The sequence below is a fragment of the Nestor notabilis genome, unplaced genomic scaffold (genome assembly GCF_000696875.1).
Source record: "Nestor notabilis isolate BGI_N333 unplaced genomic scaffold, ASM69687v1 scaffold29165, whole genome shotgun sequence".
NCBI lineage: Eukaryota > Metazoa > Chordata > Aves > Psittaciformes > Psittacidae > Nestor > Nestor notabilis.
In genome coordinates this window covers 1-13,813 of record NW_009930218.1, presented here as the reverse complement: position 1 = coordinate 13,813, position 13,813 = coordinate 1, and the positions used below count along the sequence as shown (strand labels likewise).

General features: G+C 39.5%; 1 protein-coding gene across 1 annotated transcript; it reads right to left on the bottom strand.

The window, feature by feature from the left end:
• Nucleotides 1–1,808: 1,808 nt before the first annotated feature.
• KLHL42 (kelch-like family member 42) lies at nt 1,809–13,809 on the bottom strand (the record flags this gene model as incomplete). The annotated part of the gene is made up of 3 exons (XM_010015311.1): nt 1,809–2,260; nt 6,156–6,349; nt 13,256–13,809. Coding segments are annotated over 3 exons (1,200 nt in total), but the record flags the coding sequence as incomplete, so codon positions are not given.
• Between the last annotated feature and the right edge of the window lie 4 nt (nt 13,810–13,813).

The window sequence follows — 13,813 nt, the reverse complement described above, 5'->3', positions numbered from 1 at the left end:
TAACTAATGAAACTCATGCATACAGCGGAATTGGTAGGCACTAGTTTGGGCTGAAGCATAACACACTCCACCAGGCTTCAAAAATTCCACACAAAAGGTGAACTCTGGACATCCAAAATACCTTGCTTCATGTCTACTTGTATCCTAAAAGCATTCAAATTCAAAGTCCTCATTCTGGATGAGCTTCCTGGGATTTTCTGTTTGGGTTGCTATGCATGATAGGAAGCACTGAATGTGGGAGCGGCAATGGACAAGGTAATTCAAGTCTGATAGCTCTTCTAAGTCAGCAATGATTTAATTCAAAACCATGGAAAAGCAGGGAGTTAAAAGGACTTTGAGGAACCATTGCTGCTGCCTCCTCTGTACAGCAGGCACCTATCTTCAAAACAAGATTCAGATTCCTGAATTCCAATGAAGAAAGAAAACAGACATCTCCACATATTAGGAACCTGGTCAGGTGTATTAAATCTCTTGCCTTCTCATGTGGAGAAACAGTTGGTGCATAACCAGCGTCCCTGCAATGTGTTCAGCACATGTCTAACCTGGTTATCTCCTCCCTAAAGGTAGCCACAGTGAAACCTTCCCATGGTGACTAAGACCACCTCCTTTTCTTGTCATGAGGACACAAATTCTGTACCTGGGCAGGTGCCTCCAGAAGGTGCTTATGAACTTGTCAGCTACAAGAAGAAAAAGGGCCAATCTATGACTATAATTCTCTCAGGCAATATGCAGGAACTGAGAGAAGCTCACAGTTTCTATGCCTGAATCTCCACAAAGGAATATTCACGGTGACTATCTTACAGTGTTCTTTATAGAGACTAATAACTTTGGGTGGCAAACTTGGAGTAATCTCTATCAAGCTCCTGATAACACAAGAAAGAGCCAACAGTCATGTTCACCTGCTATGGGTGGTGTTTGCAGAAAGTCATTTACATGAATTAGCCCTTCTACACCACGTGATAGATGTCCTGGATGACAGTTATCAAGCAGGATGTGCCTTGTGCAGAATCACCACTGCACGTGCTCACACATATTCTCCTAGCATATAGCTTGTTGCAAACTATAATTTGATCTTTAACACACAGTACTATAAAATATGAGGTAACTAAAACTTAAAACCCTTCTGAAGATGAGCAAACTTCTTCATTTGAATAAATGCTGCCAGCTTCCGGTATCCAACCAGCAATCATAAGCCTCCAGGCAATTCCTCCCAGTCCCTGGTAAACTATTTCATTACAAATAACTCAGATGAAGTTCTTACTTCTTGATGACACCCCAACTGCCACCACCTTTGAGAATCTCACTTGCCAGCAGAGAAGAAAGATGTCACAGAATAAATAATTTTAAACATTTTGCATTTGACAGAACGTAGTTTGAGCAAAAACTCTATTTTTAAAAGAAATCATTCCCTTCGTGATTTTTATTATATTTATTGAATTATTTCCATTTTTATCATGTATACTTCTTGCTCATCTTCTACACTGCTTATTAAGATGGAGAATAAAACTAGACTGATCAATTTTGCCTTTGGAATTCCTTTATCAGTTATCCACACAGTAATTTCATGTTTAAATTGCAAACAATACCTGGTGAAATTTCAATCCAAGACAATAAAATTTTTTAACTGAAATCTTAAAACCTTTTCTGGAAGTAGTTATCTTAATATTGAATTTTGCAGCTTTTTTAAGCAGACTCTATTTTATGTCTATGTTATGCAACCATATTACATTCTGAAAACAGAGTTACCTAGAGGGAGCAGTATTTCTTTCAAGAATGATTAATAAGCTGAAAAGAAAAACCCGATGCTGTTACACTTCTTGAACATCAGGCAAATACATAGAACAGATCAGCATGTTTTGTCCAAAGGCTGGAAAGCGTCTTAGTGTCTCCCAACTGTCCGTAAATATATTATACTTTAGAAAAACACGGTGCTCCAAGCTTGTAGATAGAGTAATATCCCTACTCAGTATATAGACTCCATCATTGTGGAGAGTGCAAGTCAAATTAAGACCCGATTTTGATGTGTTCTCTTTGAGGTAGAGCCATTCTTTAGTAGCAATGTTGTAAGACTGCACAGTTAACACGTCCTCACTTTGGCTGGATTTTTGGTTTGGTCCAAGTTCATGAATACAACCCCCTACCAGATATATAGTTTCTTCAACAGAGAGCATCTGTTGTTTGCGAACATGGACATCACAAAGTTCAAAGTTGGTCCAGGAATCAGAAGAGGGACAGTACTGCAAAATGTTCATATTTCTATCTGAAACAGAGGAAAGACATTTACAAATAAATAAATATTACAGAAGGTTCTCATGGAGAAGGATTCTTCCTCCCTACAAACTGTATCAGCCATTATTACAGATTGCTAATGTATTACAGTGCAAAAGCTTAGTAGAGCAGGGAAGAAATACTGATTATTAAGAACTGCAACTCTTTGCCCTTGACAATAAGATTTGGATGTTCCGTCCCTTTGCAGAGGGAAAACTTAAGCTACTTTTGGCACATTACATGATGTGAATGGTCTGAGGATGCAGATTTTAGCAGAATAATCCCTACCTTTTAACTTATGCTTTTAATTTCATCTCCAATTCATATGTTAGCATTTTTTATGAAAAGAGAAATGGAGCAATAGTCTGCTCTCCAACAGTGATCACAGATGAGTCAAATTATCACAAAGACAGCATGCTTCTTTAATGGCTGTCAAGTACTGATTTATCATCCAAGCTTAACTTTGATACTTTGCATTTCATTCCATAAACCAAAGTTTTATGGAATAAATTCATAAAGCTAGTTACATTTCAGCAAGTGGCATGGATGAGTGAAGGGCACATGTTCAGTACCTTACGAAGAAAGAAACCACATGTCGAAATAATTTAAGAACCAGGAACTCTGCCTTCCAGCATCAGACAGAAGCACAGAAAAAAGCTGAAGCTGTATCTATACTTCAGTTACAACCTGGTGGATCCATGTGTTTGCAATGCTGTTATTCTATGAAACAGTTACAATACCACCCTGATTTATGGTGCAGTGGAGACCTTGGATGTGTCCGCAGCTTCACTAAATTAACACAGAACGCACAGGACTTGTTAGCTAGTAAATTCAGTTTCAGTCTCTGGAGACCTGAGCTTAAATCCAACCTCAAGTGACAAACGGCAACAGGTTTGCAGACTCCAGCCTTGTCTTTTAATAAAATCTGCTCCATATCACAAGTCTATCCTGCATGACGATCTCCAGATGAGCTCCCAAGTGGAACAGCAGACAGTGACATACTGGTAAGTTATGTAAGGGCACCAATATAAACAGCCATAAATATAACAGGATTGTCATGAATGAAGTGCATTAGCAGAATGATTAGGGAGGCGCTGATATAGCATTTGCTTGCACTCTGACCATTTTAGTAATTGTTTATTGCTTTACTTTGTCTTCTTGAAAACCTAATTCACTTTACATATGGGAAAACAAGAGGGGAAAAATACTCATGGCAATGCTCTATGAAATTGCTGATCAAAGCTCTACATATAGATGATCTTTATCTACAAACAATGTATCATTCTGTGACTCACTGCAGGGGGTGAAATCCCAATTAACTTTCTATGTCTGTCTACAGCAGTAATGTTCCCAAGTAAAAAGTGTTATCACCTGTGAGGACCCACAGGAAACGGAAGCCTATTACAACACAGCCCTCATTTGCTCAGCCCAGAGCCTCGATCTCTTATATCCACTCAAACAACCAACCAATACAAAACATGAACATTATAGTGCCTGACACCAAGTTTGTATTAGGATTTAGGTTCACAAGTGAGCTGAAAACTGGAAGGAGGGTCTTTATTCAAAAAGTGCCATTTTAATTTACAGTGCATATTTCCAGATCCTACCATCTTTTCGAAAGCGCAGTGTCAGGAGAAAACTCTACAATTATCAAAAAAATAGCCTACAAAACCTACCAAAACTGAGGTGTATGCAGAAATACTAAAAATAAAATAAAACTTCACATATTGTTTCATGTGCTTCATGTACTGCATGTAGTGAAATAGCACATGAACCTCAGCGTCTCTTATAGTTAAGCCTTAACACTCTCTGACATCTGCATAACTTGGAAGCTGAATCACCAGTGTAATTGCAGCAATTCTGGTTTCTAAGTCTGATAGCTGTCCTAAGGCAGTGTCACACAAAAACTGACTCTAGACCCTTGTTCAGGAAAGCATCCTAATAAGGATATAAATATTAATATTAATATAAATATATAACAAGCACAGGTGTTTGTTGCCCTGACTGGTGTTGGATTTAAACATAAGTCTAAATGTGCTAGTTATCCATGCTCACAACTTTATACTGTTTTACTATCCTGTTTCCATTAAAGCAGCTTTTAGGAAAAGACCTAGGAAAATACCTAAGAAAAGACAAGAGGCCTAAAGGTCAGTGGCAATCCATAAGGTGTGGAAGAAGGAAGAGGTAATTCACTATCCTTCTTCAGTTGAAACCACATGTATGAAGTATTGCATGAGGAACTTGACACGGGGCAGCAATCCTGATTACAAATGCTGTTAATAAATTTTAATGGAATAGGATTTGCACCAGCAACATGCTGATCTTCCTATCCATGACACCAGCAGCAGGCAGCCTGAAAAAAGAACAGCACAAGCACCAGAAAAAGAACTTGCAAAGTGCAGACGACATAGGAGAAAAGCTGGTACTCCCATAATCTTGTAGTACTATTAACCAAATCATAGCTTTTACTTCTTCTTTCTCTAGATAAAAATGACAAAACCTAACTCTAGTCTCTAATGACAAGTCTTGTCATTACCCCATTTCAGTCCCTTCTCTTTGTTCTCTGCTCCCTTATCTGAAATGATGCTTTCCCTCATTTGACTTTTCAGCACAGCAAGTGTTGCATGCCAAACATCTTTCAGTCCTAGTGTCAGACATCAGGGAGCACCATGAACCTAAACAGGTTCTCTAGTGGAGATAAAGAGGACTGGGACTGCAGAGCACAACACAGCATGGCCTTCCAGATGGACACAGGCACACCGATATTTTTTGTTTTCCTCAGTGAAGCCACCACATTCTAGGTTAGAAATGACCAGGCAAAATGCTTTTGAAGGTTATCATTACCACAAGGACCATAGGGGTGGAAGTGTGTCTTTTATAAACATTTTAATAGAGCTAAAATCTGCTCAGACACTAGATGGGACAGCTTGTTCTAATGTCAGCTCAGCTTTGCTTGCAGTACTCTCTGTAAACGCTGATCTCTCTTCTAATTTTATTTTCCACTTGAAAAAAAAACAACTACTGTGATCAAATGAGTGGGCAAAGGCCTAGAGATGGGAATTAAAAATTAGGAAATCTGTTAAATACTGAACATTTGACATGAAAAAAAAACCTTCTTGTAAAACTCTGAGAAAATTGTATTCCTCCCAAAGAAAGGCACTATGTGCTTAAAGAATCAACAAATGGAAGCTCTTTTTAAGATGCTTGGTTTTCAACTGGATAAAGTAATCATCAGGAGAGAATGCAATTTCAAATCCTTCTCTCGTACAGTATTCTCAGAAAACAGGGTAAAGGAAGGAAAGAAGTTAAAAATGTTGTTTCGTGCTTAAGCTTTTGATTAATTATTCAATTAAGTTATTTCAGCACTGAAAAGCTTATAGCTTGAATGTGCCCGTGAAACACTGAAATGCTATACTGAAGGGACCATGACATCTATTAATACATGAGAAATGTTACTCCAGACAAATATTTTTTTTACATTTTTCCTTCTGACAGTTTAAAACAAGTATGTAAAAAGCAAACAAAGTGTATCTTTTGAGACCTCTCTTTCTACTGTGTGATCAAAACCTAGAAAAAAAGAGGGCTAAGCTGGGTGCTAAAGTACCCGTCAATCTGTTCCCTCAAAATAACAGAGCCCCAGGTGCATGTAAGCCCTGAAAAAAAACCAACCACCACCTAATTCCTCTATGACAGAGCTAATTTTTTTTGTTTGTTTGTTTCATTTGTTGGTTATTTTCTACCAGTGATTTATTTCAATATGTTGTAATGAGTATTATACAGCTTTCTACACCAGTTCAAAAGATTTCCTGAGAAAGGAAAGAAAATTATCTGGGCCTTAGAAGCAATCAGGCTGAAAAAGCACTCCAAAGTAAAAGCAAACTTTCTACCTCGTGTAGTGTATCCTCCGATAACGTAGATCTTGCCCTTGCATTCGCAGGCTGAGAATTCTGCAAGAGGGTTGGGCATGGATGCTACAAAATTCCACCAGTCGTTTTCTGGATTATAGCACTCCACGTTGGAAAGGGATTGACCACCAATGGCATACAGTTTTCCATTCACAGCCAAGAGCTTAAAATTGGACCTGAGAGAAAAGATTGCAGCATTGAAATAGGTTGTAGAGAAAAATACAAGTAAGTTCTTCCTATCCAGGCTCTAATGTACTCATCATCACTTATAGCTTGTACCGTCGCTTCAGCTGAATACATCTGAATTTTTCCATACAAAGCCAAAGTTCTATAATTACACTGTAATAACTTAGGACAGTAACCAGGGACATTCTGGATGTTAATAATGTCAATGCTGAGACTGGCAAATATTTTATTTTGGATTTCAAACTGTCGCAGTTTGAGATCTAAATGTTTAGTTAACTAATGTGTTCAGTAGATGTCTCATTTTTTACTAGGCTTTTAGTAAAGTATTTTTAGTAGAGAAAAAAGTTTTATATACACACACAATCAAGGATAATATTTTAGTCAAAACTGCAGAAATTTCAAACAAGAGTTCATGAATACCTATGTAGTCGTCTTGGTCTGTAATATGGAAACCCTTTAATAACCTTAACAAACAAAAATTTTGAACACATTGAATGTGTAATGAAACAGAAACACATTGAATCATGTTCTACAAAAGAAGGACGATGGAATTTCCTGTACCCTATTTGGTATTAAAGTACTAAATACATCCTCCATCCCACTGAAGTCAGATACATCTGTAAATTAATGTGGGACATTAATGTGAGCAAAATACATTGCACTCGACAGGCAATTCCCTGTTCTCTTATTGCTTATTCTGTTCCATAATGCTGTTGTACTTCATGCATGGCAAAGGGTAACTTTCTAATTACTGAAGTACAAGAAGCCTTGTATCTTACACTTTAAGATAATACAGACAGAAACAAAAGGTCTATGGATATTAAAGAAGTAAGTCTCTAGGAAGAAACTGGAGGACTTGAAGATAGAGGGCTCACATGCTCAGCTATTCCTTCCAGCTGTGGTCTAATAAAAGATGAGCTCTTCCTCTCCTCAGAAACAGTCTCATTGCCTAGACAGGTTGTTCCTTCCCTATTCTTGAGCCAAACTGACATTTTACCATGCGGTATCCCAATTAACCAGATGTGTGAAAGTCACTGGAGTGCACCGGGTCAGCATAAAGCCAAATGGGGAACTGTGTTACGTCTGTAAAACCGAAGTGATGCTTTAGACTTGCGCTGGCCCGCTGAGCAGTAAAGTGAGTTTCACTCTGCATGAAACCAAGATTCAAAACTTGCCGCTAAGTACTTTTGCAGGATTTTGTCTGGACAAAATGAACCCTGCCTAGCAGCAGACTGCCCTGCAATTTCTTTTTATTAAATGTATTTGGAAAAAGAATTTGTTTCCAGATGGAATCATTTTGTTCTTGTCATACTGATATAACTTTGGAAACTAAAATGTGCCTTTGAAAGAATTAATTGCTTTTTCTTCTTCTTTTTTTTTTTTTTTCTGACATTTAGGTCACTCTGTTCATCTCCTCTCTACAACAATTATATTTTCCATCTTAGAGGATCCAGAATAACATGGCAATGAATAGCAGGTATGCCACAAGGATAATTACTTGCAAAACATGTAGATTTTCAAAGCAATGTACCTGTTCTAAAAGTTATGGTGGGGAAAAAAAAATCCATAAATCTAACAAAGGGACAAAACCACAAAAGCATTCTCCAAGCAATCCTTTAAAATCTAAAGTGTGTTAGAAAGACTATAGTTCTGTGCCCACAATGAAGACGGTCCAGGATTTTTTGCTTATCAAATGAGTTCACGTGCACACAGATAGTGTTTCCTATTCTAAGATCTTATAGCCACTTTTTAAACATGCTCAAAGTTCTACCACAGAGGACATGAACTAAACAAGTGTTGTGTCAGAACATTAGAGAATTCAGATTTCCTAACTCACATGTTTGTGTAGTTACTCTCTATTTCTAGCCTCTTACTACTTTCTTTGAATGTGGGTGATGTATGCAGTTTTTGCTTGATGGCATTTGTATCACTGAATTGTTTCTTGTAGTACAGAGAAAACTATCTGGTCAATGATGTATAGCACAACTTTCTACTTCAACTATCCTAGAAGAAGGCCATGCACATTTGTGTCAGTCATTTAACCACTTCCAACACTGGAAGGATGACATTCAGTGGAAGTATCTTAGATTTATGGAGCACGTTAACTACAAGGTTCATTATTCTCAGAGGTAGCTGTAAGTATCCATCAGTACACTTCCTGTGAAAGTTTGGGCAATGGCTCTATGTATTATGAAAAACTTCTGTCATTCACCTTTCCATGCCAGTAACAGCAGGTGTTTTTATGGAGAGTGAACATTAGGAAATATTTAGTGCATTTCTACGCTCTTTTAATGTGTTGGAGCAGCTGGAAACAAGGAAACCAAACACTGACAAACCAGCCAGCTCTCCACAACTAACAACTGTTCCATGGACCACAGCTTGGAAACAATGGAGCTGAACAGTCTGTCAGATTCAACTGCGATATAACTCCACTCTCACCAGTGAGTTATCTAAACTTGAGGGATCTAGTGCATACCCTTCTTGCTGGGACATGACAAGTCCCTCGTTTCCTCTGAACAGAACCCCCGGAACACAACCAAGAGTGAGCTGTGAGGTTTTACCGCAGTTCAAAATACCTTTTTCATTCAATAACGACAAGTGCAAAGTACTAAAAGGAAGAAAAATATAATGCACAACTGCAAATGATCTAGGGTCACAGTGCATAGCTTTTTAAATACAAGACAACATTCAACAATTTGCAAAAAAGCCTACATTGTTCTGCACTACATTAACAGCCACAGAGGTATCTATAGGAAACCACTATGAAAGTGGCTATAAAGAGAAGGGCAAGCATTCTTCTTGTTCACTGACAGGTATCATTCATTTAGTATACAGCAAAAAAAAAAGTTAGCACAGATGTTAGAGAGGACTTCCTGATCAGAGGGGTGGCTAAACATGGGCACAAGTTACCTCAGAGGAAGGAGGCTGGAATCTACACTGCTGCAGAGTTTCAAGAACAAAGTAGATGTGTATTTACAAGGTAAGATTAGTCCTGCTGTAGAACAGGAGGCTTGGACTAACTAACTAACCTGTGGTTCCTTCCTGCCAAATGATCAACTTTAGTTTTAAAATTTTTCACAGATCAGGTTACTTCTTTATTCTAGAGTTAAAACATTCAGAACAGAGACAAAGAATCATGAAAGCACAGTTACACAGTTAACTGTGAGTGGAAAAAAAAAATAAATATAGAAAATGAGGAAAGAGAAGGTCTTATAAACCACTACCGTTCCCCGGGAGCATCCTCTCCTATATTTCTGTAAGAGTCCTCAGAGTGGCAGCAGTTCAGGCACAGATTGCTCACAAAAACCATGTTCCACTTGCATATGTATAATCCCAGACAGGGTTTTACAAGGGTCTTCCAAGCCTGGAAGGTTTACCTGCCATGAGTAGGAAGGTTCTGAAGGAAAATAAAAGTGGAATATACAGCTGAAACTGGCACATGCAGTAGAAATCCTGTATTATTTTTGAAATAGCAAATTTCAACTGACAGCACCAATTTAAAGCAAAGAATGGAAAGGTATTCAAGGACATTACTTGAACAGTCCCCAGTGTACTGTGTCACATTGTCCCCAAAGACCACAGATGGTCTTTGGCAACTCTTACAGGAAGTTTCTTCCATGAAAAAGTTCAGGCTGTTGTATGAAGACACTACGCAAAGTACAGCAATACCTCTAGAATTAAAAGACCTACAAGCTGTAATCTGTTATGGCCTATTTGTGACAAGCACTAGATTTAGCCCTCAGATGATGACAAATTCTAAGCTCAGTCACAAGCTTCTTACGTGAGTCTGAGAAAATTATTTTATCTTCCTTGTGTATGCACAAATAGGGAATAACATGTTCTCAAGCTTATGTGGGCAACATGAGAATAAACAGGAGTTACCTATTGTGAACAAATTTGAAACTACAGTAAATAAGATCTCTACATCTAGAAAGAATGCCAACAGCTATCACCTATACCAGAATGACTGCTAAGTACTCGGTATACATCTGACGGCTTTTGTCTTCTACTTAGAAGTTGGGACTACTTAATCTATGCATGTGTGGAGAATCTAACATCCTGGGATTCTATACTACAATAATGGAAATAATTAACATTAAGATATCATAGAATTTACAATTCTCTGCTGAGGGCAGAGACCTTCTCATATTACAGCAAATCAGCACAATTATTTCCGTAACTCCTTAGCCTTCCCTTGAGGCCAACATACGCATCCATTCATATAGGCCAAATGCAGATACTGTTATCTGAAGTCAAACCACCTTCAATAGGAACTAGAACCCTTCCTCAAGGTATGTAAAAAATTCACCCATGGGTCAATTATATCAGCTGATATAATTTATTTGGCAGACAGTCACATGACTGTAATTCCTAAGCAGCATGCCAAGCAACTGCTCTGCTTATTTTACTACAGCATAACAAACTAAAAATACAATGCCTAGCAAACTGCAGATCTAATTGCAGCACATCTGTGTGGCAGACAGGCATTAGTGCTGTTTGTGTTAAATGCAAAATCCTTGATCTTAAAAAACTCCCTACTCTTGGCTCCTGCATCACAGACCATCCCTTCCTGCATTCTGGCCACAGAACATCAAGAGGGTCATCAGAGAGCTGAAATGTTATGTCAGACAGAAAAAATAATAATTGTAACTTCAAAGTTGAGACTTCATGAAGATGTCAAAAGTCAAACACATGTTTTGTGAAGGGGAGAGCAGAATTTCCACAAAAAGAACTTACACTGATTATCATTCAGACAGCAATATACTCATTTGCTGCTACCTTGCAGTCTAGGGACAGAAGTAATTGTGGATTCTTTTTGGCCTGCAACAACTACCATGAAATATAAGAATAAAGACCGTTCAAAAAATATCCATTTGCATGCAACTTTTCTGCAGTAAATGGCCAATGTGAAATTCTATGCTAAGGATTACCTTGCTGTCACCTGTGACGGGCTTCACGATTAAGTTGGCAGGCCAGTGCAGCTGAAAGTAGTAATATAAGGAGAAAACAGCCATGTGTTTATATCAGATATAAGGATAATATCCTAGAAAAAAGGGAAAGCGTGGGGAGAAGGCTGATCTACAGTTTGAACAGCCAGGTTGTAAGGTAAAAAAAGGGCCCCAAAAAAGCACTTTTCTTTAGAAAGCTCTCATTAACCACACTGGAGAATCATCGCACATCTCTCTTGCTATATATGCATCCCACAAAACAATGCCAAAACCTCGTAACTTGATCAACGTGGGACTTCTATGTTTAAGTTAATTTCCACAGGAGATGCTGTGTGGGCTAACCCCATAAAACTTTTCTAGAAAGACCAATGTGCTCTCAATTGTGATCATAGGCAAGACTGCCAAAGGGAGGCCAGCTGAAACATCTCAGTTCCCACAGGCACCTAGGAGAAGACTGCTTATAGGCTCAATCTCTAAGAATAATGTGTCTGTAAAAAAAGGTGTTTGCAGTGTTTAAAAGCTAAACACTTATTTTACAGAATAAATTTTTCATAACGCTGTTCCAAGAAGCCAGAAATACTGAAAAACGTTTTTTCTGATCAATTCGGACGACTGATTATGGAGGTAATAATTTCAGTTAAAATTCTCATAACAATACAGGAAGTGAAAAAAAAAAGGATGTAATGGGAAAGAATTAATTTTAGGTCAAACCCCTGTTTTGAGGGGGTTTAGCTGGCAAGAGTTATGTAGAGACTGGAATAGAGACTGCAGTTTTACTACCAAGATACAAAGCATTTATGCCAACGGTTTGGGTCTCTGCATGCTCTTCGAGTTTACTGGATGGAGAGGAGAATTTCCATTCTACAGTGAATTCTGGCCTCCTTGCTTGTTCTTTCACAGACAAAGATGAAGATTTAAACTCTTTTTCTAAAATGGAAAGAATGGGGAATTTCCAATTGGATAGCTGAAACCTTTTGTTTCAGACAAGTAAAAGGCTTTGTTTTGATAACTTCAGTATGATAAAGGTAGAGCAAACTTGGCCAGGGAGATGGGCTCTCTTCTTGGGTCCCCCTCAGGGATGGCTCTCTATTATTCATCCAAATGTTTCTCAACACTAACTTAAACATAAATGTCAAACAAACAATTCAAAAGGATAAAAGAAAAAGGCAAAATGGTCAAAATGATGAATGATTCCCAGATCCAAATATACTCACAAAGTGAGAAATTTCTTGCAATCTTCCTGACATTTTTCTGGTGCATGTTTAATTGAAATGGAGGCCTACGAAACAGTCAGGTTTTTATGTAAGTACAAACCAGTGAAAAACTGCTACAGCTAAATTTTTTCAGCCATCTCCAGCTCTGACAGACTCTATATCCCCATCAGCAAAACTTGTCACGTTACTGATATCACAAAAATAGTACAAGAATTGTATCTTTTTTTAATCTTTGTTATTTCAAAGAGATTTTATACTACCAGCGAGACAGCTGTTTGAAGAGGCTGGCTCTGTGTATCCTACAACTTAAAGGAGAAGTGGGAGCCCACCACCATTTCAGACCAAGGTGACTGATCACATGGTGGAGGGCCGTATCACAGTCCTCCTCTGCTGAAGCCTACCTCATGTTCTCCCATGGCTGAGGCCTTTACCACCAGCATTTATGCAACCAAGCCCTGTCCCCCTCACCCTTCCCTGGCCACAGCAAGTGATGGGATTGACCATGGATGGTAAAGACCAGGTTTGCCAGGCCTGTCCAACAGCGTGCTGCCAAGCCATCGCCAAGCACCATGGTCCTTCCCACCACGATGCCAGAGATGCAAGTGATTCATGGCACACACAGAGGTCTGAATCACTTCTCGTAACGCCGAGTCCAGCCAACACCACGTGACTCAACAAGGTCCGTTCTGACAATATACATGGACACACGTGTATTTCAGGGATCAAGGGTTACCTCTTCTGGTTCATGGAGGCCAGCTGAGTCCATTCATTTAGACAAGGGTTGTAACAATGGGCAGCCGAAATTTCCTGGCTGGTGATCCTGTAGCCCCCAACAATGAACAGGTAGTTGTCCAGCATCGCGGACCCATAGCCCCGGACGTTCACCAGATCAGGTGGCAGGTTGTTGGCCAAGGGCAGCCACCTCTCCGCTTCCTCATCGTACCTCAGCATAGACCAGGGGGCTTCCACCTGAGGGTGGCAGCCCAGAGAGGAGGCACCCATGAAGTCCCCGATGGCCACGAGGGTGGCAGTGCCCTTCATCCGCCTTTCCTTCAGGTGCTGCTGGAGAGCATGGGGCAGGAGGAGGTGTGGCCGGGCATCGGGCCTCCGCAGCACCTGATGGTAGTGGGTGGCCATGAAGTCTAGACAGGCATCGTGCAAGTCCTGGAGACCATAGACCTGAGCCAGGCGGTGCAGCTCGAAGCAGTTGCCTAGCCTCACCTGGGAGAGGAGCAGGCGGAGCAATGGGGTGACCTGCAGGTAGGAAGCGGCCTCCACCAGCTCCTCCAGC